The sequence below is a fragment of the Eptatretus burgeri genome, chromosome 14, assembly GCF_056783735.1.
Source record: "Eptatretus burgeri isolate ZD-2024b chromosome 14, Ebu_testis_v1, whole genome shotgun sequence".
Lineage (NCBI taxonomy): Eukaryota > Metazoa > Chordata > Myxini > Myxiniformes > Myxinidae > Eptatretus > Eptatretus burgeri.
The window spans coordinates 35,017,040-35,043,498 of NC_140974.1; the positions used below are offsets into that span (position 1 = coordinate 35,017,040).

At 40.1% G+C, this 26,459-nt stretch overlaps 1 protein-coding gene across 3 annotated transcripts in view; it reads left to right on the top strand.

Annotated features, from left to right (window-relative positions):
* The window catches only part of LOC147012952 (uncharacterized), a 571,074-nt gene that overhangs the window by 533,820 nt on the left and 10,795 nt on the right, over nt 1-26,459 (top strand). For all 3 annotated transcript variants that reach the window (XM_085854308.1, XM_085854309.1, XM_085854310.1), the window contains 3 exons: nt 282-394; nt 1,966-2,034; nt 20,086-20,319. In XM_085854308.1, the coding sequence (XP_085710434.1) occupies nt 282-394; nt 1,966-2,034; nt 20,086-20,319 (416 nt within the window). The remainder of the gene's footprint in view (nt 1-281; nt 395-1,965; nt 2,035-20,085; nt 20,320-26,459) is intronic.

Consider the following 26,459-nt stretch of genomic DNA (forward strand, 5'->3'; position numbering starts at 1 on the left):
CGGGAAGGTCAGAGGTTTGAACCCTGGCTGAGTCACACCAAAGACTTAAAAAATGGTACATGCCACTTCCTTGCTTGATGCTCAGCATGTAAAAGGATAGAGCATGGATGAACAACCCTCAGTTGGCAACACCAGCACGGGCATTAATGGGTCGAATGGCCTCCTCCTTCGCTGAAGTTTCTTGTAAGGAAACGTATTCATATTTGATGCATTTTTAAGGTTTGAAATGTCTCATGTTGAATTTAATTTTACATAAATATGAAATCGTTTCTCACATTTAGGAGAATACTATGTCGATCCGAACCAGGGCTGCTCCGGAGACTCTTTCAAAGTGTTCTGTAACTTTACGGCTGGGGGTGAGACCTGTATCTATCCTGACAAGCAGTCGGAGGCGGTGAGTCGTTAATTGCTATTAGCCATCTGCCATTGATTGTGAAGATATTTTCTTTCATTTTAATGCCATTTGAAGTGATTTTTATTTCATAATTCGACCAGAAAAGCCAAGTTGATATTTAAATTTTTGCAATATCAATAATGGATTATGCTGAAATCAACACACGGTCTTCACTGTGCAATGGTTACAAAGTAACCGACTTGATTTATCATTATCTGCACTCATCAGTGCTTATATTAGAATGTTATTTTCTGTTTGATGAACATTATTAAGACTGACAAGATGGTGTGGAGGTCACGCACTTGCCTTTAGGGTGTCTAGTCTGGGTTTAATTCCCAACACTACTGTAAACTGCCCGATTGGTGCTTTGCAAGCAAGGCAGTACATCGCAAAGTGTGCTGTCCATCAATGGGCGTTAAGCTGGCATTGATTTGTGGTGCATATTAAACATCCTACTGTACTGTCTTTCAATGAAGAGTGTAGGCGAGTTATCATGACACCCTGAGCAAATTCCAAATTCCTGCCCTAACCTCTCCAAAGTTAAATTCCCAATTGCGACTCTTACATCCCTGTAAGAGGGGGTACGGCAGCATGGACCAATCCCCACCCACCATGGACCAATCCATGGTCCATGGCAAAGCCTAAAACATGGCTGGGATAAGTCACAACAAACACAATATTATTAAGGGCAGTGGGTTTTAGTTTTATTATAAGCACGCACGTGGACATCAGACAGCAGGAGCATTCAAGTTGGACTCCTCAGTTTGTAAACACAACACCCGTTTGTCACTCGTCACTCATCACTATTTTAAGACCTGTTCCAAGTGGTTTCAATAATCTTATAAACATAGTATATCTATATATCATATAGTCTTCGTTTATGGCTTTCAAATGTGTCATGAATATTAATTTTGAGGGTAAATTATTTCTATATCCCAGAGTATGGGGTATATGTTGCCAAAATTGGCACCGTCTCATTGGCCCTTTAATATGCCAGACCTGTTCTTAGTCTACAGCCCATGCAGGGATTTTTGTTCCTCTTCTCATTTTCTCAATCAAGTCTGGACATGAAAGCAACAGATGATTAATCAAAGCTGATATTTGGAGAAAAGCCTTCTTTAATGAGATCTGCATTTGATCCTCGGATTGCCAATGTGGGTACAGCATTCCTTGCCAGAACCTGGTGATCTTTTGCAATCCCCACACGTGTCCTCCAGCTGCCGTACCCCCTCCTCTTGTTCACAAACAAACGAGCGAGCCATAAGGGCACGGCGGCAGCAATCTTACGGCCTGCCAGTGTCGGCCCTATGCTGCAAAATAAAACGCATCTTATACACACTATATTATGCTGCCAATAAGCTTTGATATTTAGGAAATATGGTTTCAAAAATGATTTCCGTTTTTACTTCACTCCCCAATCATAGTCTGATAGCTCAGCACATGGCTCCTTTATCCTCAGTCCTTTTATCAGGCCTTGTCCACCCTGAGGGTAAAGGGTGGACAAGGCTTTCTATCACATCATTAAACTTTCTATCACATCATTCACCCACACCTCATGTTTTTTCTGACAGTCGAAGCTGGCTCGCTGGCCCAAAGAAAAACCTGGAACTTGGTACAGTCAATTCAAACGCGGCTCTACGGTAAGAATTACCTTCCTAAGCCCTTTTGTTGGCATATTTCTTTGATCTGTTGTCTATTAAACTTGTTTACGTTGCTACCAGTCTCTTCTTTTCTCGAGTACGTGAAGGTCACGTGACTTCCTGGACACTCAGCCCAAACTGAAATCGTAAAATGGTCGATTGTCAAATGTGATAAATTTCACGAGATGAGCTCATATTAAAAGCACTCGATCTCAGAGGTTTTACCGGATATTATGCTTCACGGCTTTAATCTATCCCAGCTTGTGATGCAGTTGGTTGAATCAGTGATTTAATTTCACATACTGGGCTTGTACCCACTTCATTCCCACCACTTCCCACTCAGTGTCTCTTCTTTCTGAGCCATAAATATTCAATTTTGGTGTATAATTAATCAAATGCCTGATTCCAGCCTCTGCAGCCCTACCTTTTTTATGGGGAATGTGCTGTACATTATCAGAGAAGCCAAAAACTGTTTTGAATTGCTAATCTTGGCTCTTTGACTTATCTCTTATTAGAATTATTCATTGGAATTACATTCATTGGTATCACTCCTGGATCATGTTAATAATTAAAAAGATTTGTTTCTTTGTTTATCTTTCACAAACTTTTAGTGCCAGTCCAGATAATACCGAGTTCACCCAGGAGCAAATATCTTGGGAAGTCTGTCTTAAATTATGTGTTACTCCTTGTCTGCTTTTACATAAACAAACTACGTTTTACATACAGAAACAAACTAGAAAGAGCAATCAGAGATTGCAGACCCTCACCAGGACTTCTTTGGTGTGGTTTTGTGTGCTTGGATGTTAGATAATAGATTAAAAAGGATTTGTCTTAACTGGACATACTTATGTTCCAATTGTATGTAATTAATATACATACTCATGCTGCAATATATCATAATTAATAGACATAATCACATTTCAATAGGATGCAATTAATAGACGTACGGTTCTCACATTTCAATAGAACATAATTTCTAGACATAATCACACTTCAATAGTATGTAATTAATAGATGAACTCACATTTCAATGGTATGTATTTAATATACGTACTCACATTTCAATGGAATGTAATTAATGCACACTCACATTTCAATCGAATGTAATAAGTCGATGTACTCACATTCCAAGAGTATGTAATTAATAAACATTCTGTACTCACATTCCAATAGTATGTAATTAATAGACATACTATACTCACATTCCAATAGTACATAATTAATAAACATACTGTACTCACATTCCAATAGTATGTAATTAATAGACATACTGTACTCACATTCTAATAGTATGTAATTAATAGACATACTGTACTCACATTTCAATAGTACGTAATTAATAGACGTACTGGACTCACATTCCAATAGTATGTAATTAATAGACATACTGTACTCACATTTCAATAGTATGTACTTAATAGACGTACTGTACTCGCATTCCAATAGTATGTAATTAATAGACATACTATACTCACATTCCAATAGTACGTAATTAATAAACATACTGAACTCACATTCCAATGGCATGTAATTATTAGACATACTGAACTCACATTCCAATAGTATGTAATTAATAGACATACTGTACTCACATTCCAATAGTATGTAATTAAGTCATACTGTACTCACATTTCAAGAGTATGTAATTAATAGTCATACTGGACTCACATTCCAATAGTATGTAATTAATAGTCATACTGTACTCACATTTCAATAGTACGTAATTAATAGACATACTGTACTCACATTCCAATAGTATGTAATTAATCGTCATACTGTACTCACATTTCAATAGTATGTAATTAATAGACGTACTGTACTCACATTCCAATAGTATGTAATTAATAGACATACTATACTCACATTCCAATATTACGTAATTAATAAACATACTGAACTCACATTCCAATATTATGTAATTAATAGACATGCTGTACTCACATTCCAATAGTATGTAATTAATAGACATACTGTACTCACATTTCAATAGTACGTAATTAAAAGACGTACTGTACTCACATTCCAATAGTATGTAATTAATAGACATACTGTACTCGCATTCCAATAGTATGTAATTAAGTCATACTGTACTCACATTCCAATAGTATGTAATTAATAGTCATACTGTACTCACATTTCAATAGTACGTAATTAATAGATGTACTGGACTCATTTCGCGAGTACGTAATTACTTGACAAACTCACATATCAATGGTATGTAATTAATAGATATACTCACCCAAATGTGTGTACTGAGTCGATGAACTGATGTTCCAATAATATATAATTAATCGATGTACTCGCGTTCAACGAGTATGCGATTAATAAACGTACACATGTTCTGTGCAGACCGACAGACAAATGAAAAATCACTCGTCGAGCAACAATTGGCAAAACAGAACAAAGTAGAATTATTACTTACGAAATCTAAAGATTTCATAAGTATATTGATGACTTCAGTCATCTGTTTGTGTGTTTGTTACTTACGAAATCAAAAGATTTCGTAAGTACATTGATGACTTCCGTTTCTGTTTGTTTGTTTGTTTGTTTGTTTGTTTGTTTGTTTGTTTGTTTGCAGGCACGATAACTCGAGAACGGAAGAAGCTACCAATGTCAAATTACACCACGTGATTCAGGAGGGTGGTGGCTAGTGCTGATTATATTTTGGTCAAAATCGGTCAAAGGTCAAGGTCACAGTGAGGTCAAACATCCAAAACATTCGATTTTTGATGGTTTGGTACAGAATCATCGTAGAAACTTCTGGTTTGCGTCGCTACCTTCTCGAGAGACAGCTTTTATTGGACAAGGTCAGAGGTCAAGTTGACGATTTCGTAAGTACCAGTCTATGACTGCTTGTTACTGACGAAATCTAAAGATTTTGGAGGTATATTGATGACTTCCGTTTCTTTGTTTGTTTGTTTGTTTGTTTGTTTGAAGGCACGATAACTCGAACGGAAGAAGCTACCAATATCAAATTAAACCACGTGATTCAGGAGGGTGATGGCTAGTGCTGATTAGATTTTGGTCAAAATCGGTCAAAGGTCAAGGTCATGGTGAGGTCAAATATTCGATTTTTGATGGTTTGGTACAGATAACTCGAGAACGGAAGAAGCTACCAATGTCAAATTACACCACATGATTCAGGAGGCTGATGGCTCATGCTGATTAGATTTTGGTCAAAATCGGTCAAAGGTCAAGGTCACAGTGAGGTCAAACATCCAAAAAATGATAACTCGAGAACGGAAGAAGCTGCCAATGTCAAATTACACCACGTGATTCAGGAGGGTGGTGGCTAGCGCTGATTAGATTTTGGTCAAAATCGGTCAAAGGTCAAGGTCACAGTGAGGTCAAACATCCAAAACATTCAATTTTTGATGGTTTGGTACAGGATTATCGTAGAAACTTCTGGTTTGCGTCGCAACCTTCTCCAGAGACAGGTTTTATTAGACAAGGTCAGAGGTCAAGTTGACGATTTCGTAAGTACCAGTCTATGACTGCTTGTTTGTTTGTTTGTTTGTTTGTAGGCACGGTAACTCGAGAACGGAAGAAGCGACCAATGTCAAATTGCACCACGTGATTCAGGAGGGTGATGGCTAGTGCTGATTAGATTTTGGTCAAAATCGGTCAAAGGACAAGGTCACAGTGAGGTCAAACATCCAAAAAATGATAACTCGAGAACGGAAGAAGCTACCAATGTCAAATTACACCACGTGATTCAGGAGGGTGGTGGCTTGCGCTGATTAGATTTTGGTCAAAATCGGTCAAAGGTCAAGGTCACAGTGAGGTCAAACATCCAAAACATTCGATTTTTGATGGTTTGGTACAGAATAATCGTAGAAACTTCTGGTTTGCGTCATTACCTTCTCGAGAGACAGCTTTTATTAGACAAGGTCAGAGGTCAAGTTGACGATTTTGTAAGTACCAGTCTATGACTGCTTGTTTGTTTGTTTGTGCGTTTGTTTGTGATAGTTTGTGTGTTTGTGTGTTTGTTTGTAGGCAGGATAACTCGAGAATGGAAGAAGCTACCAATGTCAAATTACACCTCGTGATTCAGGAGGGTGATGGCTAGCGCTGATTAGATTTTGGTCAACATCGGTCAAAGGTCAAGGTCACAGTGAGGTCAAACATAATTCCGTAAATTCATGTGGGAAATGGAGTATTTTTGCTTCGCTCGACGTTACGAGTTCGTTTTAACTTCGATTTTAATGTTGTCTTCGGTTTTTACCATCGCTTAGGACGCTTAAAATTCGGTTGTCGAAATTCTGGTAAAAATCGGATGTTTTGGAGACGTTTTAAGATTGTTTCAAAAATATTTCACTCGCGCGTCACGGGTCGTCACGTGATGCAGTGCACTCGAACAGACGCGTCGTTGACTCGCGTATGGTTTTGCGTGTGCGCGCTGACGGTGTTTTTGATAAAGATGGTGTTTAAAAGTCATTTTTTTTATCCCAATAAAGGTTATCATCGCATGCCTGACTCGCTGAGCCATCGGATTATGTAAAGATTGTTGGTGGATGGCCGAATATTACGGTTTTGTGACTGATAAAATAATATAAAATAATTGCGTGGAGAAATGGAGATTTTTGTTTCGGTCGACATTAAGATTTTTGATGGTTTGGTGCAGATTTATCGTATAAACTTCTGGTTTGCATCGCTACCTTCTCCAGAGACGGCTTTTATTCGACAAAGTCAGAGGTCAAGTTGACAATTTCATAAGTACCTGTCGATGACTGCTTGTTACTTACGAAATCTAAAGATTTCGTAAGTATATTTATCAGTTCCGTTTCTGTTTGTTTGTTTGTGTGTTTGTTACTTAGGAAATCCAAAGATTTCGTAAGTATATTGATGACTTCCGTCCTCTGCTTGTGTGTTTGTTTGTTTGTTACTTACGAAATCTTAAGATTTCGTAAGTATATTGATGACTTCCGTTTGTTACTTACGAAATCTAAAGATTTCGTAAGTATATTGATGCCTTCCGTTTCTGTTTGTTTGTTAGTTTGTTTGTTTGTTTGTAGGCACGATAACTCGAGAACGGAAGAAGCTACCAATGTCAAATTACACCACGTGATTCAGGAGGGTGATAGCTAGTGCTGATTAGATTTTGGTCAAAATCGGTCAAAGGTCAAGGTCACAGTGAGGTCAAACATAATTCCGTAAATTCATTTGGAGAAATGGAGTATTTTTGCTTCGCCCGACGTTACGAGTTCGTTTTAACTTCGATTTTAATTTGTCTTCGGTTTTTGCGATCGCTTAGGACATTTAAAACTCGGTTGTCGAAATTCTGGTAAAAATCGGATGTTTTGGAGACGTTTTAAGATTGTATAAAAAATATTTCACTCGACGCGTCACGGGTCGTCCCATGATGCAGTGCGCTCGAGCAGACGCGTCGTTGAGTGACGTTAAGGTTTTGCGTGGAGAAATGGAGTATTTTTGCTTCGCTCGCGTGACGAGTTCGTTTTAACTTCGATTTTAATTTTGTCTTCGGTTTTTGCGATCGCTTAGGACGCTTAAAACTCGGTTGTCGAAATTCTGGAACAGCGATGAATAACTGATATATACAATAAATAATAAGTCTTCTATCAGATTCTTCTGAAAAGTAATACACCTATTATCTGGCATATCCTGCTGGTACTGAATCAGTTTTTTTAAAAATAAAAACAAAAAAATGGAATTTTTCAAAGAAATCTAGTTTTTGTCTGGGACTCATTATCTGCAAACCACAGTGTAAAATCGTAGACCACAATGAATTCAGAATTCAAGCTCCCCTTGGGCTTCTGACTGATTCATGCTTTTATTAGACAAGGTCAGAGGTCAAGTTGACGATTTCGTAAGTACCAGTCTATGACTGCTTGTTTGTTACTTACGAAATCTGAAGATTTCGTATGTATATTGATGACTTCCGTTTCTGTTTGTTTGTTACTAACGAAATCTAAAGATTTCGTAAGTATATTGATGACTTCCGTTTCTGTTTGTTTGTTACTAACGAAATCTAAAGATTTCGTAAGTATATTGATGCCTTCCATTTCTGTTTGTTTGTTTTCTTGCCAAAACGAAGTTTTTGCAAGATATGTTAGTCAGCTTGTTTGTTTTTTTATTTATTTATTTTTTATTTTTTATTTTTTTTGTTTGTTTGTTTGTCTGTTATCACGTATAAAAAAATTCTGCAGAGCACAGTAATCATTGTAAATTTTTGTAACTTCGCATATCAGAGGCCTATAGAGGTCCCGTTCAGCGCATAAAATTTTGAAGGTCAAGGTCACTTTGTCGCAAATCAGGGGAGTCGACGAAACCCTTATTTTTTGAGTAATTTTGATCGGATCGTCTTCAAACTTCATGGGAATATAGTTCATGGTCTGGCGCTCAACTGGTTAATTTTTGGTGGCGATTGGCCTTGACCTTCATGGTTAGCGCCTCAGGTCAAACATATTTGACCCCAAGGTCAAATTTTCAAGTTTGAGGAACCATATCGTGTAGTACCTCAAATTGAACACCTCGATGAGTGCTTTCTAGATATGTCAAGCTTGAGACATTATGATGTCATTTGGTGACGTTATGAGGCAAACGCATATTTTTCATGGTTACTCTGTAGAACGATTCTCATCGGAATCTCTCGGCAGATATTCCTCAAGGAGTCGCTCCTGGTGGATAGCAGCTCTGTTCACCTCAGTGTGACCTTAAAGAAGTCACACGTGGTCACCTTTTGGCAAGATACGGGTCACCCTGCAGGTGACATTGGTTTATTTGTTTGTTTGTTTGTTTGTAGGCACGATAACTCGAGAACGGAAGGAGCTACCAATGTCAAATTACACCATGTGATTCAGGAGGGTGATGGCTTGTGCTGATTAGATTTTGGTCAAAATCGGTCAAAGGTCAATGTCACGGTGAGGTCAAATATTCGATTTTTGATGGTTTGGTACAGATAACTCGAGAACGGAAGAAGCGACCAATGTCAAATTACACCACGTGATTCAGGAGGCTGATGGCTCATGCTGATTAGATTTTGGTCAAAATCGGTCAAAGGTCAAGGTCACAGTGAGGTCAAACATCCAAAAAATGATAACTCGAGAACGGAAGAAGCTACCAATGTCAAATTGCACCACGTGATTCAGGAGGGTGGTGGCTAGCGCTGATTAGATTTTGGTCAAAATCGGTGAAAGGTGAAGGTCACAGTGAGGTCAAACATCCAAAACATTCGATTTTTGATGGTTTGGTACTGAATCATCATAGAAACTTCTGGTTTGTGTCGCTACCTTTTCGAGAGACAGCTTTTATTAGACAAGGTCAGAGGTCAAGTTGACGATTTCGTAAGTACCAGTCTATGACTGCTTGTTTGTTTGTTTGTTTGTAGGAACGATAACTCGAGAACGGAAGAAGCTACCAATGTCAAATTTCACCACGTGATTCAGGAGGGTGATGGCAAGTGCTGATTAGATTTTGGTCGAAATCGGTCAAAGGTCAAGATCACAGTGAGGTCAAATATTCGATTTTTGATGGTTTGGTGCAGATAACTCGAGAACGGAAGAAGCTACCAATGTCAAATTACACCACATGATTCAGGAGGGTGATGGCTAGTGCTGATTAGATTTTGGTCAAAATCGGTCAAAGGTCAAGGTCACAGTGAGGTCACCGATCCAAAACATTCGATTTTTGATGGTTTGGTACAGAATCATCGGAGAAACTTCTGGTTTGCGTCGCTACCTTCTCTAGAGACAGGTTTTATTAGACAAGGTCAGAGGTCAAGTTGACGATTTCGTAAGTACCAGTCTATGACTGCTTGTTTGTTTGTTTGTTTGTTTGTTTGTTTGTAGTCAAGATAACTCGAGAACAGAAGAAGCGACCAATGTCAAATTACACCACGTGATTCAGGAGGGTGATGGCTAGTGCTGATAAGATTTTGGTCAAAATCGGTCAAAGGTCAAGGTCGCAGTGAGGTCAAACATAATTCCGTAAATTCATGTGGAGAAATGGAGTATTTTTGCTTCGGTCGATGTTATAAGTTCGTTTTAACTTCAATTTTAATGTTGTCTTCAGTTTTTGCGATCGCTTAGGGCGCTGAAAACTCGGTTGTCGAAATTCTGGTAAAAATCGGATGTTTTGGAGACGTTTTAAGATTGTATAAAAAATATTTCACTCGTCGCGTCACAGCTCGTCACGTGGTGCAGCACGCTCGAGCAGAGGCGTCGTTGATCACGTAAACGTTTTCCGTGTGCGCGCTGATGGTGTTTTCGATAAAGATGGTGTTTAAAAGTCTTTTTTTTTATCCCAATAAAGGTTATCGTCGCATGCCTGACTCGCTAAGCCGTCGGATTATGTAAAGATTGTTGGTGGATGGCCGAATATTACAGTTTTGTGACTTTGATAAAATAATATTAAATAATTGCGTGGAGAAATGGAGATTTTTGCTTCGGTCGACGTTACGATTTTTGATGGTTTGGTACATAATCATCGTAGAAACTTCTGGGTTGGGTCGCTACCTTGTCTCGAGACAGCTTTTATTAGACAATGTCAGAGGTCAAGTTGACGATTTTGTAAGTACCAGTCTATAACTGCTTGTTTATTTATTTGGCATTGGGGTGGTGTACTTTAAATGAAACCTCTACTTGTGATTTTTTTTTAATTTTTTACGTGTCTCGGCTCTTGTTATGACACTGACATCAGAGGTACATGATGATTGTAACTTTCTTCCGAGATACTGAGCACAGTGCCTCGTATCGTACAATTTCAGGCCTCACGAACTACGTAACTTCCGTCGTGTGTCTGGTATCCCTAAACTTATTATGGAAAGCTTTTGTTGCTATCACTACACAGACATACATCTTGGCATTTCCTTGATGAATAGTAAGCAAATTATTGTCAAGAAATAGTCAGATGTGATCGGTCCATTATAAATTTGCTTGAGACATGCATGAGACATCCAAACGGGGTATCCAAAATGATCTCTGAATGAGGTACACATGAGCCCAAGAAATGGCAATTTTATTTTTGTTTTGAGTTGTTTTAATGGAAGAAAAATCAAACTGATATTCCCTTGGCTCATGTGATCCACTAGTTACCGCCAATAGACTGGTTTCCTCCATTTGACTCGCAGTTACTCATGGGTTGTGTCACCTGTGACCTCGACATCAACTTGATCACTTTACCTTCAAGTGACCATTTTACACATACATATGGAAAACACTTGGTAGCCAATTACTTTGCTTCTCATATGGCATCATAAATTTACCTGGATCTCTCACCAAAATAGGAATGTCTGTGTTGGCTACTTAGCATTCTCTTGTGAACCCCAAGCTCATGATGTGGCAAAACCCAGATCCAAGTCACACCTACCATATGTGCCCATTGTCTACTAATGTCCTTGTCATTCATGAAAAAGTATATTCATGTGTACGATAATGTCTTTGTCTTCCTTGTGACTTGCATACAAGCTCCTTCATGGGCCTTATGTCTGTTTAAAATCCCTCACATGTAGGTGTATAACTGCTGTCAGTATTTTAATTTTGTTTGTCATTTGTTGTAAGACCTATTTCACTGTGTCTGCTTGTTGATTGACTCTTATCTTATTTCAGTCGTAATCTTCCATTTTGGCAATAGAGGACCAAACACAAGCAGTGCTCACTGACTGCACATTTTTCCTTAATTGTTTGTCTCTTTCTCTGTATTCCAACATCATTATAACTAGGTGTAACCATTTAAACCTTAAGGACGTCAACAACAATTGTGCAAGGATTTCCAATGTAAACACACGAGTTCAAATTCTGAGCTATTTCAAATTCAAAGAGTGAGGCCAATGCAAATGAAATGCATCATATGGTGAAATGGTGGCCTCATGACTCTGATGGTCATTTCAAGTCATGGCAAACTTCCACCCACAGTTGCTTCTTTTGTTGGGTTTTTTTCTCATAATTATTGGCTCTTTTAGGACGGGCATTAATTGTACCGAGTAGCTGTGGTAGTAATTACCGCCGGACATCTGCTCAATGCACTAGGTTGGCACTGGTGGAGACTGCACTGATCCTGAGATGTCTCTAAAGCACGTCAGGCAAAGCGGCCCTTCTGCCGAATAAATCCCTTCATCAAATTTTATGGTGTCAGGAGTTGCACATTTCTGTTGCCTGGCTTAGTCCCTATAGTCTTAAGCCATTCATCATTAGGGTCTTTTGTGAAGATATCGAGGTCAGTGATTGCTCGGCCATCTCTCTCAATCTTTCTTTTAAAGTTGTTTCCAGATTGACTTCCATACATCATCTTCAAAATGGGCAAGCATCATTGGCAACATCAAAGTCAAATTGCTTTTATAACAACCAATTTGATAAACAAATTATTTTGGGTTTGCTTGTTCATGTTCCCATCTGATGCCATGGCTAATGATGGAACCCAGGTTCAAATCCCTTGTACCATGTGTTGTATGTCTGATTGTCCATTGTCTACACATGTCCTAGTATACTAAAGTACATTGATGTCGACTAATGTCTGTTACTGCAATGTGATGTATATAAACAGCCATTGCTTATCTAATGGTGTGTGTGTGTGTGTGTGTGTGTGTGTACATATATATATATATATATATATATATATATATATATATATATATATATATATATATATATATATACACACAATGAAAAAATTGAGACACACCCACATCTCTCAACTGTGAATGGAGGGAATAACCAATTATCTCTCACCTAATCAATTAAACTCAGGTGTCGAGGATTATATCAATAAATCGACTCCTTTCATGTTCTTCTCGCCAAAGAAGCTGCATAAAGCAACCAGGTAAGGCTACCAAGGTAAGCCTTTTCCTGTTTCAAACCATTTCCAGAGTTCCTCCACAGCTGTAAAGACGTTCACCGATAGTATGTACTGTATATGATCCTATTTGCGCCGTTAGGTGCAAAAGGCTTCCAAGGCCGTTTCATTGGCTAAGGGGACCAATCCAAGGACGGGTGGTCACTGACACAGGATACTCAACTGGTTCACTCCAAGTAAGCTGGTACTCATTTTGCTGGCCTCAGAAGGGTGACAGGCTGAGTCAACCCACCTGGTGTTGATTTGGCATGGCCAGGGCTTGAACTGATTACCTTATTAAAGATCCTAGTCCAACCACCTTAACCGTCATAACTTTCCGTAATGCATTTTACTGTTGTTTTTGTTTTTTAACGTCACAGGCCAGATAACAAATGCGATATAAAGTACTTGTTGACAAACCATTATATGATGTCCCATTTTTATGTTGTGCAGGTGGAAATTTGTCCGGTTTAATAAAAGCCAGTATAAAACAGACATGTGGAATGAAAGTTTTTCCAAATGTAATAATTATGCTTTAACTTTTCAAAATACCGCTTCTAATACAGTTATGTCAGCTGTAATAATTGTTCACTTTTACATCTAAAATATATCACTACTCCATGTGTTTACCTTTTGCCTCATTATGGATTTAGAATCGGCTGCACACTGGAATGGTTTGAATCCTCTTTCTCCTAACCTGACAAATCGATGACTTTTTTTTTTTAATTTATTTTTAATATGCAGCACAAATATCAAGACACATAGAAGAGCTTCATTTTTATAAACTGACAAAGTACACATGCACAAGATGTGCACACTCTCAAGATCAGTGAGAATAAGAAAAAAATTGTGATAGGGTGCGAGTGGGTGGGGGGCAGGGAGGGGAAGGGTGTGAGGGTATAGACAATAGTATTCGGTACAAACTGTGATGGAAGGTGGTCATGAGGAGCCACCTTGAATAACTGTAGTCACTTAAGTGAAGAATGAATCTGTTTCGACATCGAGAGATGATGCTTTGATGAAAGGATAAACGGGTAAGCTGAGGAGTGCAGGTGAACTGAAGAACCTGACTGGGGAAAGGAGATAGTGATTTGGTTGGGTTGAACAATGTGTATCACCATCTGGGGCTGGTGAGGGCGAGCTGAGTTAGAGGGCAGAGGGCACAAAAAATTGCTCCTTTTTAGCCATGAATCCACAAAATTTGCTCTTGATAGGGATATCCAAGAAAACTGAAACATGTTGGAGGACATTTAGCCCAATATGCCTATTCTATATACACACCCCAAAAACTTAATATATCAATGTAGTTGTTACCCAGTGCACACAGAGCGAAAAGTGGGGTTAAGCAATTGGTTAACTTCTATGTCTGTCTGTTTGTTCTTCTTTACAACCGTAAATTATGATAGAGGAACAACTTAATTTCAATTGAATGTTATGTTTTGAACACCAATCGGAAAATCAACCTGTAATTTAGCAGTACTGTACTTTGGCTTTGAAGTCGTCCTGATCGCGCACATGCAGAGAGGAGTGAGACATTTTTACTCTGCCTGTCTGGCAGTCAAACAAAATTGAAAATGATTCCAAACAGGAAACTTACTGTTTTTAAGGATGTCTTAAAGGATATATACAACAGGCATGATTAACTCATGTCACATGTTAAATAAGGTGGTGTAAAAGACGGTGGTAAACATCTGGAATTTTTTTCTTCTCCAACCTTAAAAATATTCATTTTATTTCAATTGAGTTATATACTTCAACACTGTAAAATACAAATCACCATTTTGAGACTTTCAAAACCCTTCTGTTTAGCAATACTTGGGCTAAATATTATGGAATTTTTTTTCATCATAACGACGAATCAAATTTGTCGCTCGTAGACCCCACCCATGTCCTTGTTTCTCAAAACAGTGCTGGTAATGTGTTCTATGAACTCTCTGGTTTTCAATGCACTGATTCCATTTTTACCTGCAATGTGTCTCATGTCTACAAGAGCTCCACATGGTTGATGTTGTTGTGGTTCTTGTTGGGGGTTAATTTTTAAAGTGTGCACTGATTGGTCTTACAGCTGACAGACCCCACCCACATTTGTTGCTTGACTCCACCCACCATGGCACCTAGACAAATAATATGGCCACCATTTGTTTTTCTGGTATCCTCAGACATCAGGTCTGGTGGCCTCTGCTGATTAAACACTGCCTGGGTTTGTTGCGTCAGATTTCCATTGGGTGTTTTGGGGTCAAGCATTACTCATGATGAGGGACCCCAAAAAATCTAATCAAATGTCAAATAAAAATTATTAGTAAGGTTTAATCAAGAGGAGTTGAGTGGATAGAGGAGGAAAAAAAAAACAATATTTTGTGTCGTAGGATGTGACCACAGCGTGGGCATTCTTGTTACCCTTAAGTTAATCCAACTTAGCACAAATTTTTTTTTCGTAATTAGGTTATCACATTTATGGAATAGAATTTAGCTCACGTACCAGCACACAATGATTCACTCATTTTAGGAGCTATCATAGGATCTTTAATGTCCACAGACTAAATGGAAGTGGGACAGCTGGCTTTATATCCCTAATTGAAGGCCTAACCTATTCATACAATTTTTGTGTTAAGAAATTTTGTTTAATTATAAGTCTGTCAAGGACCAAACTTGTACCAGCTACCAAGCAAGCTGTCTGTTAATTTTAAATTGTTTTTTGATAAAGAGCCAACTACAGGTGCAGTGCATGGAGTGGGGGATGGGAGGGGGGTGGGGCAGATGGGAGGCGGAAGGGAGAGGGGTTTGGACAATTCCAATTTGAAGGTTTGAATGAATGACCACAAACACGTATGTGCACACGCGCGCGTGCACACACACACACACACACACACACACACACACACACACACACACACACACACACGTAAATAAGGCCATGCTCCAAAACTCTAAATTAACAGAAGAACCAAATTGTCCACAGGATGAATGGATGACAAAAAAAGCTTTTGATTGTGTTCCACATTAATAGTTGATAAAATGCATGTAATTGTGCAAGAATCACTCATAAACATTCAAACTGATTGAGAAAGCAATGGAGCTATGGAACACAAGTTGATATTACAGCAATCAGAAGGAAAGATCGAAATACCAGGAGTGAAGATGTGATTTGGGATCTTTCAGGGTAATAGCCTTTCACCCCTCCTGTTTTGCCTGGTTAGAGACCTACTAAGCAACCTCATCAATGAGCAAGGACATGGATACACCCGAACATCCAATGAAATAACATCCAAAGAGACAGGGAAGGCGACACATCTTCTGCACCATGGATGATTTAAAACTCTTTACACCAAACAATGAAAGATTTGCAGAACAACTCAAATTAGTGAAACGGTACTCAATGACATCCAAATGGAATTTGGTCTCAATAAGTGTGCCAAGTGCACATTCGTACAGGAAAAAGACACAAATACAACAATACAGGAGTTAGACATAGCTGCGTACAGAAGAATACCTGCGTAGAACAAGGCTGATCCTGAAAACATACCTTTCTCCAAGGAACAAAATCAAAGCCATGAACCAACTCGCAATGCCGGTATTCAAATACATCTGTGGAGTAATAAACTGGCCACAAAAGGAAATCAACAAACTATATATCAAAACAAAGAAACTCCTCTCCATCCACAAAATGTTCCAAAAAAACCAGTGCATCCCAATAATGTACCTGCCAAGATGAGGAAGTGGTAGGGGCCTGATGGAACTCAACCGAGTGCACATAATGACAACAGTAGGATTGGCTGAGTGTGTGAAAAGTTCAACAGACCACAGAATCCAACTTGCATGCAAACACAAAGACAGCAAACCAAAAAAAGTATCCCTAAATCACCTTGCAAAAAAATTCCAAAAACAGGTGTAAGTGGAAGATGTCACACATGAAACCGAAACAGCAACAAATACAGCCCCAACAACACACCATCTCCACAGTCTGTACCTATGTACCAAATATGAAACGTGAAAGTTGAAAACTTTGGGAGTTAGAGTGGGGACAGGAACGGACGGAAACAGCATCCCGGTTGCCATGGAAACTACTTTAGATGATGAAAGTATGTCGCGACACACCGTCTCCACAGTCTGTACCTATGTACCAAATATGAAACGTGAAATTTGAAAACTTGGGAGTTCGAGTGCAGACAGGAACGGACGGACGGACAGACAGACAGACAGACAGACGGACAGACGACCGGTATCACATCATGCGCCCTGATATATCTTCTTCTTCTTCTTCTTCTTTCGGCTGCTCCCATTAGGGGTCGCCACAGCGGATTATCCATATGATCCGCATAGTGATTTGGCACATGTTTCACACCGGATGCCCTTCCTGATGCAACCCTGGTCGCCTCTTACGACACAGGGATCTGGTACACCTATTTTATCCGGGGTATACACCGGCCCAGTACACTGGTACTCATTTCGCCGACCTCGGATGGATGACAGGCTGAGTCAACCCCCTGGTGTTATACGACTTGGTATGTATATATATATATATATATATATATATATATATATATATATATATATATATATATATATATATATTCAGTGGCCCAACAGGGCTTGAACTCAGGACTTTTTGGGTCCCAAGCCGCTGCCCTCACCACTGCGCCAACACCAGGCTTAAGTCGTATAAATAAATATATATATATATATATATATATATATATATATATATATATATATATATATATATATATATATATATATATATATATATATATATATACACACACACACACACACACACACACACACACACACACACACACACACACACACACACACACACACACACACACACACACACACACACACACACACACACACACACACACACACACACATATATACATATACATACATACATACATACACACATACGGCGTATAAAAAATAGTGCGGTAGATAAAAACATTAGAAAGGAAAAATAACTTGCATCAAAAACTTTAACATTTTCACGCTGACGCTGACGCTCACGCCGGGGGTATCGCTATAGCTCTGTTCTTCGAACAGGCGAGCTAAAAACGAAAAGAAGGCATTGTTCATTGAGGTTTCAGTATCCAATGATTTTGGTCTCAAGAATGCAGAAATCAAGAAAATAACCAGATATCAAGATGTCAGGAATGAAGTGAAAAGATCCTGGAAGATGAAAATGCCAAAATTGTACCAGTGATTATTGGAGCAACACAAACGATAAAAAAGAACCTCACAAAGAACCTAAAATCCATCCCTGGGAACATTACCACAAACAAACTACAGTTGGAGGCTTTCCGGGGCTCAGTGATGATTCTGAATAGAGCTTTCAGGACAAAACTCTGAGAACATGAAAACTTCACAATTTGGGCCATGAATAACGATCCTTCACTGAAACGAAGGTCTATACTTCAAGTCCTGAAAGGACTCCGTTCCACCATCTAAAACACAAATTATGGAGATACCAATCAATGACGCGCGCACACACACACACACACACACACACACACACACACACACACACACACACACACACACACACACACACACACACACACACACGCGCACACACGCACACACACGCGCACACACGCACACACACACACACACACACACACACACACACACACACACACACATCCACATTTAATTGCACCAGCCTTTCTTTTTTTCAAAATAAATAATTCAGTGAACATACTATAATACCGCTGAATTATCTTTTTTCCACAACCGGTAATGATACGTGTCATTGACATAACTGACAATTCTTTTAACAGTGTCATCCTCAGGCTGTGGAGACATTTTAAAGAAATAAACCAAAACGCTTCTGTTTGAGCACACTGTTAAATTTACAACAGGGTTGATTAATGAACTCTCACTGCAGAGGATTAGATATTTCTTCCTTTAGTCACACATTTATAATGACATTGCATTCTACAATGAAATGGACTGAAATGCAATGGTAAAGGAACAAGAACTAAGTTTAGTTCACTGATCTATCTCATAAAAGGAAATGGTGCTACCTATGTGCCCACTGCTCCCCCACTCCCCCATCCTCCAGCTCTCCCCATGATCTTATATCTGTTGATGAGCCTTTTCAGTAGCTATATTGAGGCATAAAAAGAATTCATGATTTCACTTGAAAACCCTAAAGTTGAAGAATTACACTGAAGTTTGGTAAAGTGTGGAGCTGGCCTAATTTGCACCATCGTCAGTGTGTGGTTCCCTTATTTCCACAGCATTAAATTGATTTGGTTGAAAATATATGGAACTTTTCCTTGGGCTTGCATTTTAATGACTGAAGAGCTTTGTTCTTGTGGCGCAATTATAGTGGGCTTAAGCGTTATACAAAGTTTTGGGTAATGTGCACAGCTTGCCACAATTTGGCAAGTAGTTGTTGGGGAAATAAAGTAGCTAATCTACCATATTCCCTACACCTGCCATGTTTTAGGCCTGTACACTAATATCAGGATGATAGCAGCACTGACTCTATATGTTCTTGTCAATGTCAATGGTTGTTATTATCCTCTTTGAGTTTATCAAACAATTCCTCAGACATTTAAGGATGAAAAGGTTAATATTTCATTAATGTGAATATTTGGATGGTACCAGAAAAAAAGAGACAGAGAAAGGCAGCACTGAAGAATTCCTTCAGATTATTGAGTGCCTGATTAGATGACAATTTGGAACAACTCAAAACCATCCATCATTGAAGTTTTAACCGTCAAGCCCATAAAGCCTGAAATGGCATGTCTACAATCTCGCTTGTGTCTGAGGATGAGAGAGAGATAGATAGTCAGACACAGACAGAATATTTTGATGCCATTCCTTCTGCATTGCTCCCACAAAATACAATTTCTTGGTCCATTATTTTGATAATATAACTAACTCCACACATGTATTTCCCCCAAGTTCCAACTTCAATGCCTTTTCTTGGTACAAAATGCCTCCAATATGAAGCAAATATGATTGCATGTTTTAGCTTAAGTTTTATCCAATCCTGACTTCTGGTGACATTGTGGAGTTAAGCCAGAGTTTGTACATTGTACTCATAACTACAGTACAGCAGTATAGCTTCATTTACACATGTGAGACTTCATGAACAAAATAGAAGTAGCATAATAAAACACAATGTTTAACTTCCAGCCACAGTCTCCTTGACTCCTCAATTGGAAAGATCCAACTCCTTGACTGTTGGAATACTTGTTTTATCCTCAACTTTCTAATTTCCATTTTCTCTCTGCTGAACTTACACTGCAGTTCTCCTACGTTGATGCTGATGGTTATCAGCTGGGAGTGGTTCAAATGACCTTCTTGCGGTTACTCAGCTCGGCGGGACATCAGGACATTGGGTTCCGCTGCCACATGTCATCAGCATGGTATGACATTGAAAAGGACAGTCATGAAAACTCTGTCCGCTTCCTTGCCTCCAATGATGAGGAGCTTGGCTTTGAAGACCGAGCTGTTGTGCATGCCCTCGAAGATGGTTGTGCGGTATGTGTTCTTTACCTTCAAATTATATCACCACTCGATATTTTCATGTTCTTCCTGGTGATGAACCCAAAACAGCTTTTATTTTTCTTTAACCAGCATGTGAGACACCTGGTGTAGCAATGTATCCAGGAAGGACCTCAATATGATGTTCCTGGATTCGTTATTGTGTTTTTATGTTAACATTAATTTTTATATTACTTAAGATTTTTGTTAATGTAAACTTTTACAAATCAGTATGATCTTTGCACCTATTTGTCCATGATGATGATGGCCTTATTCAACCTCTCCCACTTTTAAGAAATTTTCTTTTGTACCATCTCAACTCAAAATTCCTCCCGTATATTCACTCACCATATAATCCAACTCAACAAGCCTGCCAGATCAGCCAATTATAGTTCGCTCTGGATTAGAAGTTACACGCCATTATTACTAGAGCATCGTTGCATTTTGTCAAGGGGTCATCATATGCATTCTTCTTTTCCAGACATTTCAAGATGGTTGTCATGTTAGCAGGCCACCAAATACCATTAAATAAACTGTCATTATTTTGCAAAAGCACATGTTAGTGAGTACCATTCCACAATGTGCCCTAAATGTGAAACACACCTTAAATCCACAATTTTACAATGAATGGCCCAGCAATATTCCACAAACACAGTAATGCTGCTGCTATATCAACATCACTATCTCACTGACACATCAGTGTCTCTTTAGCAGTTGCTACAGATAATTTCTGCTTCACAAAAGTCAGCTAACTCTGTAATTGTAATTGTGACGCCATTTTCAAAATTCATCATGGGATATCAGTATCACTGGAAAAGCTTCAATTCATCACCCTTCTCTTGTTGCCCTGAAGAGGGTGGTGGTACCCCTTCTAATACTGCCATAAATAATATGGGGTAGCTACTTCATTGAATGTTATTTGGTCATGAGTTCCAGAATTTTGACCCAGTGACAATGAAGGAACGGCGATATATGCCCAAACAAATAGGAAACTAGAAAGAGCAATCAGAGATTGCAGAACCTCGCCAGAACTAGTTATGTGTGGTGTTTGTGTTGTTTTGTGTGGTGTATTTTGTGTGGCATTTGTGTACTGGTGTGTTTTGTAATTAATGACACATAATTAGAACTGCCACTTTATAACTGCTGGCAGTGATGACCGGGTACCAAGACGTCCCACTTTGATTGGCCACCTGACCCTCACCCATAACGTTTTTTATTATTATTCAATTGAATTTATAATGGGATCAAAATAAATTCAATGTAAATCAAATGGAAGACAAAATAAGTACAGTCCTGCATTGGAGTCATCAGAAGAAATCCGAACAAGCGAAAAGAAAAGGTGACATCATCAGGAGGAACCTGGATAGGATTCACATTTCAGCTGCTACTCCTCTACCCTCAAACCTATCCAAGCACAGCCAAATGAGCCTTTTTTCCCCCAAAAAAATAATTTAAAAAGAATCGAGATCAAAAAATGAAATAATTCTGGCTGCCAGACCATGTGTGTGATCAAGTTAAAATTTAAAACATGTATTCCCCATCACTGCGAGATCATAATTGTGAAGTTTCATGTCGATTATTAAGCGGTTCCATGGAAAACATAATATAATATTTTTCTTGAATCCAATATGGCTGCCAAACCATGTGGTATATCAATTATTCCTGAACAAACTTGTACAACCAAGGCATGGGGAACATTTCTGTGAAGCTTCCTCTTGATCTGTCCAGCCGTTCTGGAGAAGATGTTTTTATAGGTTTTAGGGTAAATCCAATGTGGCTGCCAAACCATGTGACCTATGATGTCATATGTGTGACTTTTGTTCCTCATGGATAGGTGGTCATACTTGCAAAGTTTCGACTCGATCTGTTCAGCCACTTCAGAGAAGATTTTTGAAGGTTTGTTTTTTAAAAACAATATGGCTGCCGAATCACGTGACCGATGACGTCATCATTTGGTTTTTGTGGACCATTTTATCCCGAGATGACCCTCAAAAATTTTCATACTGATCAGATGGAGCATTCTACATATGCAATAATGATGTCATAAAAAAGGCACATCATAATTATGACAAAGGTCATAATTAACATCATACCAATCTACATGAGTAGTCGCACCGATCGTGAAAATTTCATCTCAATCTGACAAGCGGTTGCGGAGAAAAACACTAAAGTTCTGTGTGGAAAAACAAAGAAACGGACACAAACGCAATACCCTCTCCGTTGGTGAGGGTAATAAAATACTTAAATGGTGAATTGTGATTGCTCTGCCATGGAGAGTATGCTGAGGTTAGGTCTCTCGGGGCTTATGAAAACATATTTTTATAGCTTCCTCGCAACTCATTTCTGGTCGCTGGCATTGGAAATCAAATCGAGCTATCAAAACAAAGCCATGCCATCATACCAATCCTTGAAAGAAGACAGCACCACCAACTGCATAAGTCAGCTGATGCACTCCTAACCACAATGTCAGTTCATTCTACATTGGCTTTAGAATAGCCTTTCATTAAAAAAAATGGCTAGCCTACCCCTTGGGGAAAGGAATCAATCCAAGGTTACATTTCTGGTTTCCTGGTTATCATCAGCATAGGATGGATTCCCCACAGGAGATGAGCTCATGGCAGGCTTACCAACGAGGGACGAGAAGGACACTTGGTAGAGCGCATACCTCCACCAGGCTGAATAGTTTACGTTTTGCATCCCACTGATAGGACAGATCTGGATTTGGACCTGAACTAAAATTTAATGGGCTGGTTCTCGTCACCCAACTAACTCATCCACCAAGTTTCGTCCAAATCCATCCACAACTTTTTGGGATTTCCTGCTATATGTCATTTTTGTCCACGTCTCTCAATAGTGAAGAATCTATCTATATATGACTAAAACTCGGATCTTGTATGTATGTATGTATGAATGTATGTATGTATGCATGCATGTATGTATGTTCCCGATATACAGCCAAAACGGTACAAGATAGCGCAAAATTTTTGGACCACCTTACTCACCATTCTCCTGTGGTGTGCAGTATCAAGTTTAGCTGAAATCGGGCAACAAAAAATTATTAAACAATCAATTCCCGATTCAGTCACGTACTCTTCGGGAGAATTTGATCAATGCAAACAACCTTAGCAGTATAGTTTGCTGGAGCTATCTTTTTTATGATTTTTTTAGCAACCGCTGTCACAACGGGAACCCAATGGGTTCATAGTTCGTCTAGTATATTACTAAAACTCACCTTGTATATATGTATAATGTATATATATATATATATATATATATATATATATATATATATATATATATATATATATATATATATATATATCTATATCTATATCTTCTTCTTCTTTCGGCTGCTCCCACTAGGGGTCGCCACAGCGGATCATCCGTATGATCCACATAGTGACTTGGCACATGTTTTACGCCGGATGCCCTTCCTGACGCAACCCTGGTCGCCTCTTAGGACACAGGGATATGGTACACCTATTTTTAACCGGGGTATACACCGGCCAAGTACACTGGTACTCATTTCGCCGACCTCGGAAGGATGACAGGCTGAGTCAACCCCCTGGTATTAATTCATTGGTCCAACAACGGAGAGGTCTATATATATATATATATATATATATATATATATATATATATATATATATATATATATATATATATATATATATATATATATATATAGACCTCTCCGTTGGCTTAGTGGTTAGGGTGGCGGCTTGGGATCCCAGGGTCCTGAGTTCAGGCCCCGTTGGCTGCTGAATTAACACCAGGGGGTTGACTCAGCCTGTCATCCTTCTGAGGTCGGCGAAATGAGTGCCAGTGTACTGGTCCCAGTGTATGCCCTGGTTAGAATAGGTGTACCATATCCCTGTGTGCCGTAAGAGGCGGCCAGGGTTGGCGTCAGGAAGGGCATCCAGCCATAAAATATTGCCTCAAGAAAAAGCCAAACCCCTGCACAGCAGGGAAAAATGGCTGTAAAAATGGTCATATATATATATATATATATATATATATATATATATATATATATATATATATATATATATATATATATATATATATATATATATATATATATTGTTGTGGTTACCAGATTCGCAAACCACCATTCAGGTCCCTTAGGTGAGGTATCTCGGTAAGTGCATGTGTAGTTAGGCCCAAACCCGTTGTCTAGTGGGAATACATGTCATTTATACGTGCTGCGACTCTTTAGGATAGCCGTTTTTCTTTTACTATCTTTATTTTGGACCAACCGCCATGATCACAACCACAACATCAACCACCGACCACAACCACCGCTTCACCACAACCGCCACGACCTTCACGCACACCTCACAACCGTAGCATCGCCACCGTTCTTGCCCCGCTGTGGGTACCGGTGTTGGACTCATGCAGAACGCGCGTCGAACAGCGTGTACAAAATCACGGATTTTCTGCTTCAAAAACGGATCGAAAACGACACACGCCCACTTTTTGCCGTCCAATCGGTGAGCGAGGGCGACTGGCCCCGCCCCAGGGCGATCGATATATGCAAATTTGTGGATCAAAAAGCCTTCACGCCCACTTTTTCTCGGGCCAATGGGGAGCGAGGTGAAAGGTCAAAGGGAGGGGGTCAAAGGCGAAGTTACGGGGGGGATAAAAGGACGGTGTTCGTCAGTCAAAGGAGTCGTAAAAGTCGGAGCGAAAGAGTCAGCAGAACGAGAACGAGGGGTCGGGGAGTCGCAAGAGAGTCAGAGTCGGAGTCAGCAGAACGAGGTCGGAGAGTCAAGAAGAGGAGAGTCGGAAGCAGAGGGTCAAGACTTCGCGGGCGGTGGAGCTGCTCGTCGTGTGCGTTGGAGTCGGAACGGAGGGGACGGAGCGGTGGAAAGGCGGCGACACCAGACGAGGGGGTGCTCGCGTCGTGCAGGAAGCTGCACCCGAGGGAGGCCGGCAGCGCGACCTGGCCGAGGTGGAGACGCTCGTCGCACATAATAAAGATCCTCTATACCCCGAGCATCAGCAACCCCCTCCTGTTTCCCCCCGCGCTGAGATAGTGCGACCAAGGGGCCCCGTTCCCACCCCTGCCAGGCACTGTCCACGAGGCCCGCGGGTTGCGGGGCCATCGCCGCTCCGCGTCTCATCACCAGACGGGTAGGCCCGACCCGGTCTCGGCCCCAGGCCTACCTCATTCTTGAGGGTATTTCTTTTCCTTGGTTTTGGGTATGTGTTGTCGGCGCCGTCTGTGAAGTAGAATTGTATAAGTGTTGCCGTGTGCTCGGTAGTCGGTATTAGCTCTGCACTGTGTTTTCACTTTTATGTTTGCTTTTTGTGTAAATGGAATTGTGTTTTCTTTTTTGTGTGCTTTTGGTGGAATTGTATTTGTGTGCTTCCCGTGTGCCGCGAATAAATGTGCTTTATTGTTGAACTGTTCTCCCGCTTCGCTTCGTCTTTTCCTCCATTGAATCCCCATCTTGCTTCACGTAAAGGGTTGGTAGTGGGCTGAACACGCCCGATAATTAATCGAACCGTCGAGGTCGACGATAACACCGCTCGGTTATTCTGATAGTACGGAACGGGTCGCTTAAGTGGCCCGTGTCCGAAGTCGACCTGCGGCGAGGTGCGATCGCCCGGTCTACCCTCCGCGTGGGTACTTAGGTAGTTCGAATTTGGCGAGCAACCCTATCCCACGCGGGGGCTGATTGGCTCGATCGCGGTGAGACCGAAAGGTCCACCCGTGACTGGTTCCCGGCGTTAGTCCGAGAGGGTCACGACTGGATTGTCCGTCCGGTGGGCGACGTGCCGCGATTCGAGTTACGTGGCCGTTCGCACGCCGGCGGGCGCGAAGACCGCAACACTGGTGTCAGAAGTGGGATACAAATTCATCGCCCTCCTCGCGGCACTGGTATCGGAGAACAGGAAAACGGGCTCTCCTGTCTCCGGCTAAATTTACGGGAATCGGTCCAGGGGTGAGAGAAGCGACCCCCGATTCCCTCCAAATTACGAGCGAGCAAATTAACCCTTCACGAGAAGCAAGATGGCGTCTCAAGGCGAGCGGGAGCCGGGGGTATTAGAAATGTATATGTGTAATAATGTAGAGTCCATGGTCCAGGATGGAATCCCCGAGCAGGAAATGTTGATTGTGCAGGAACACG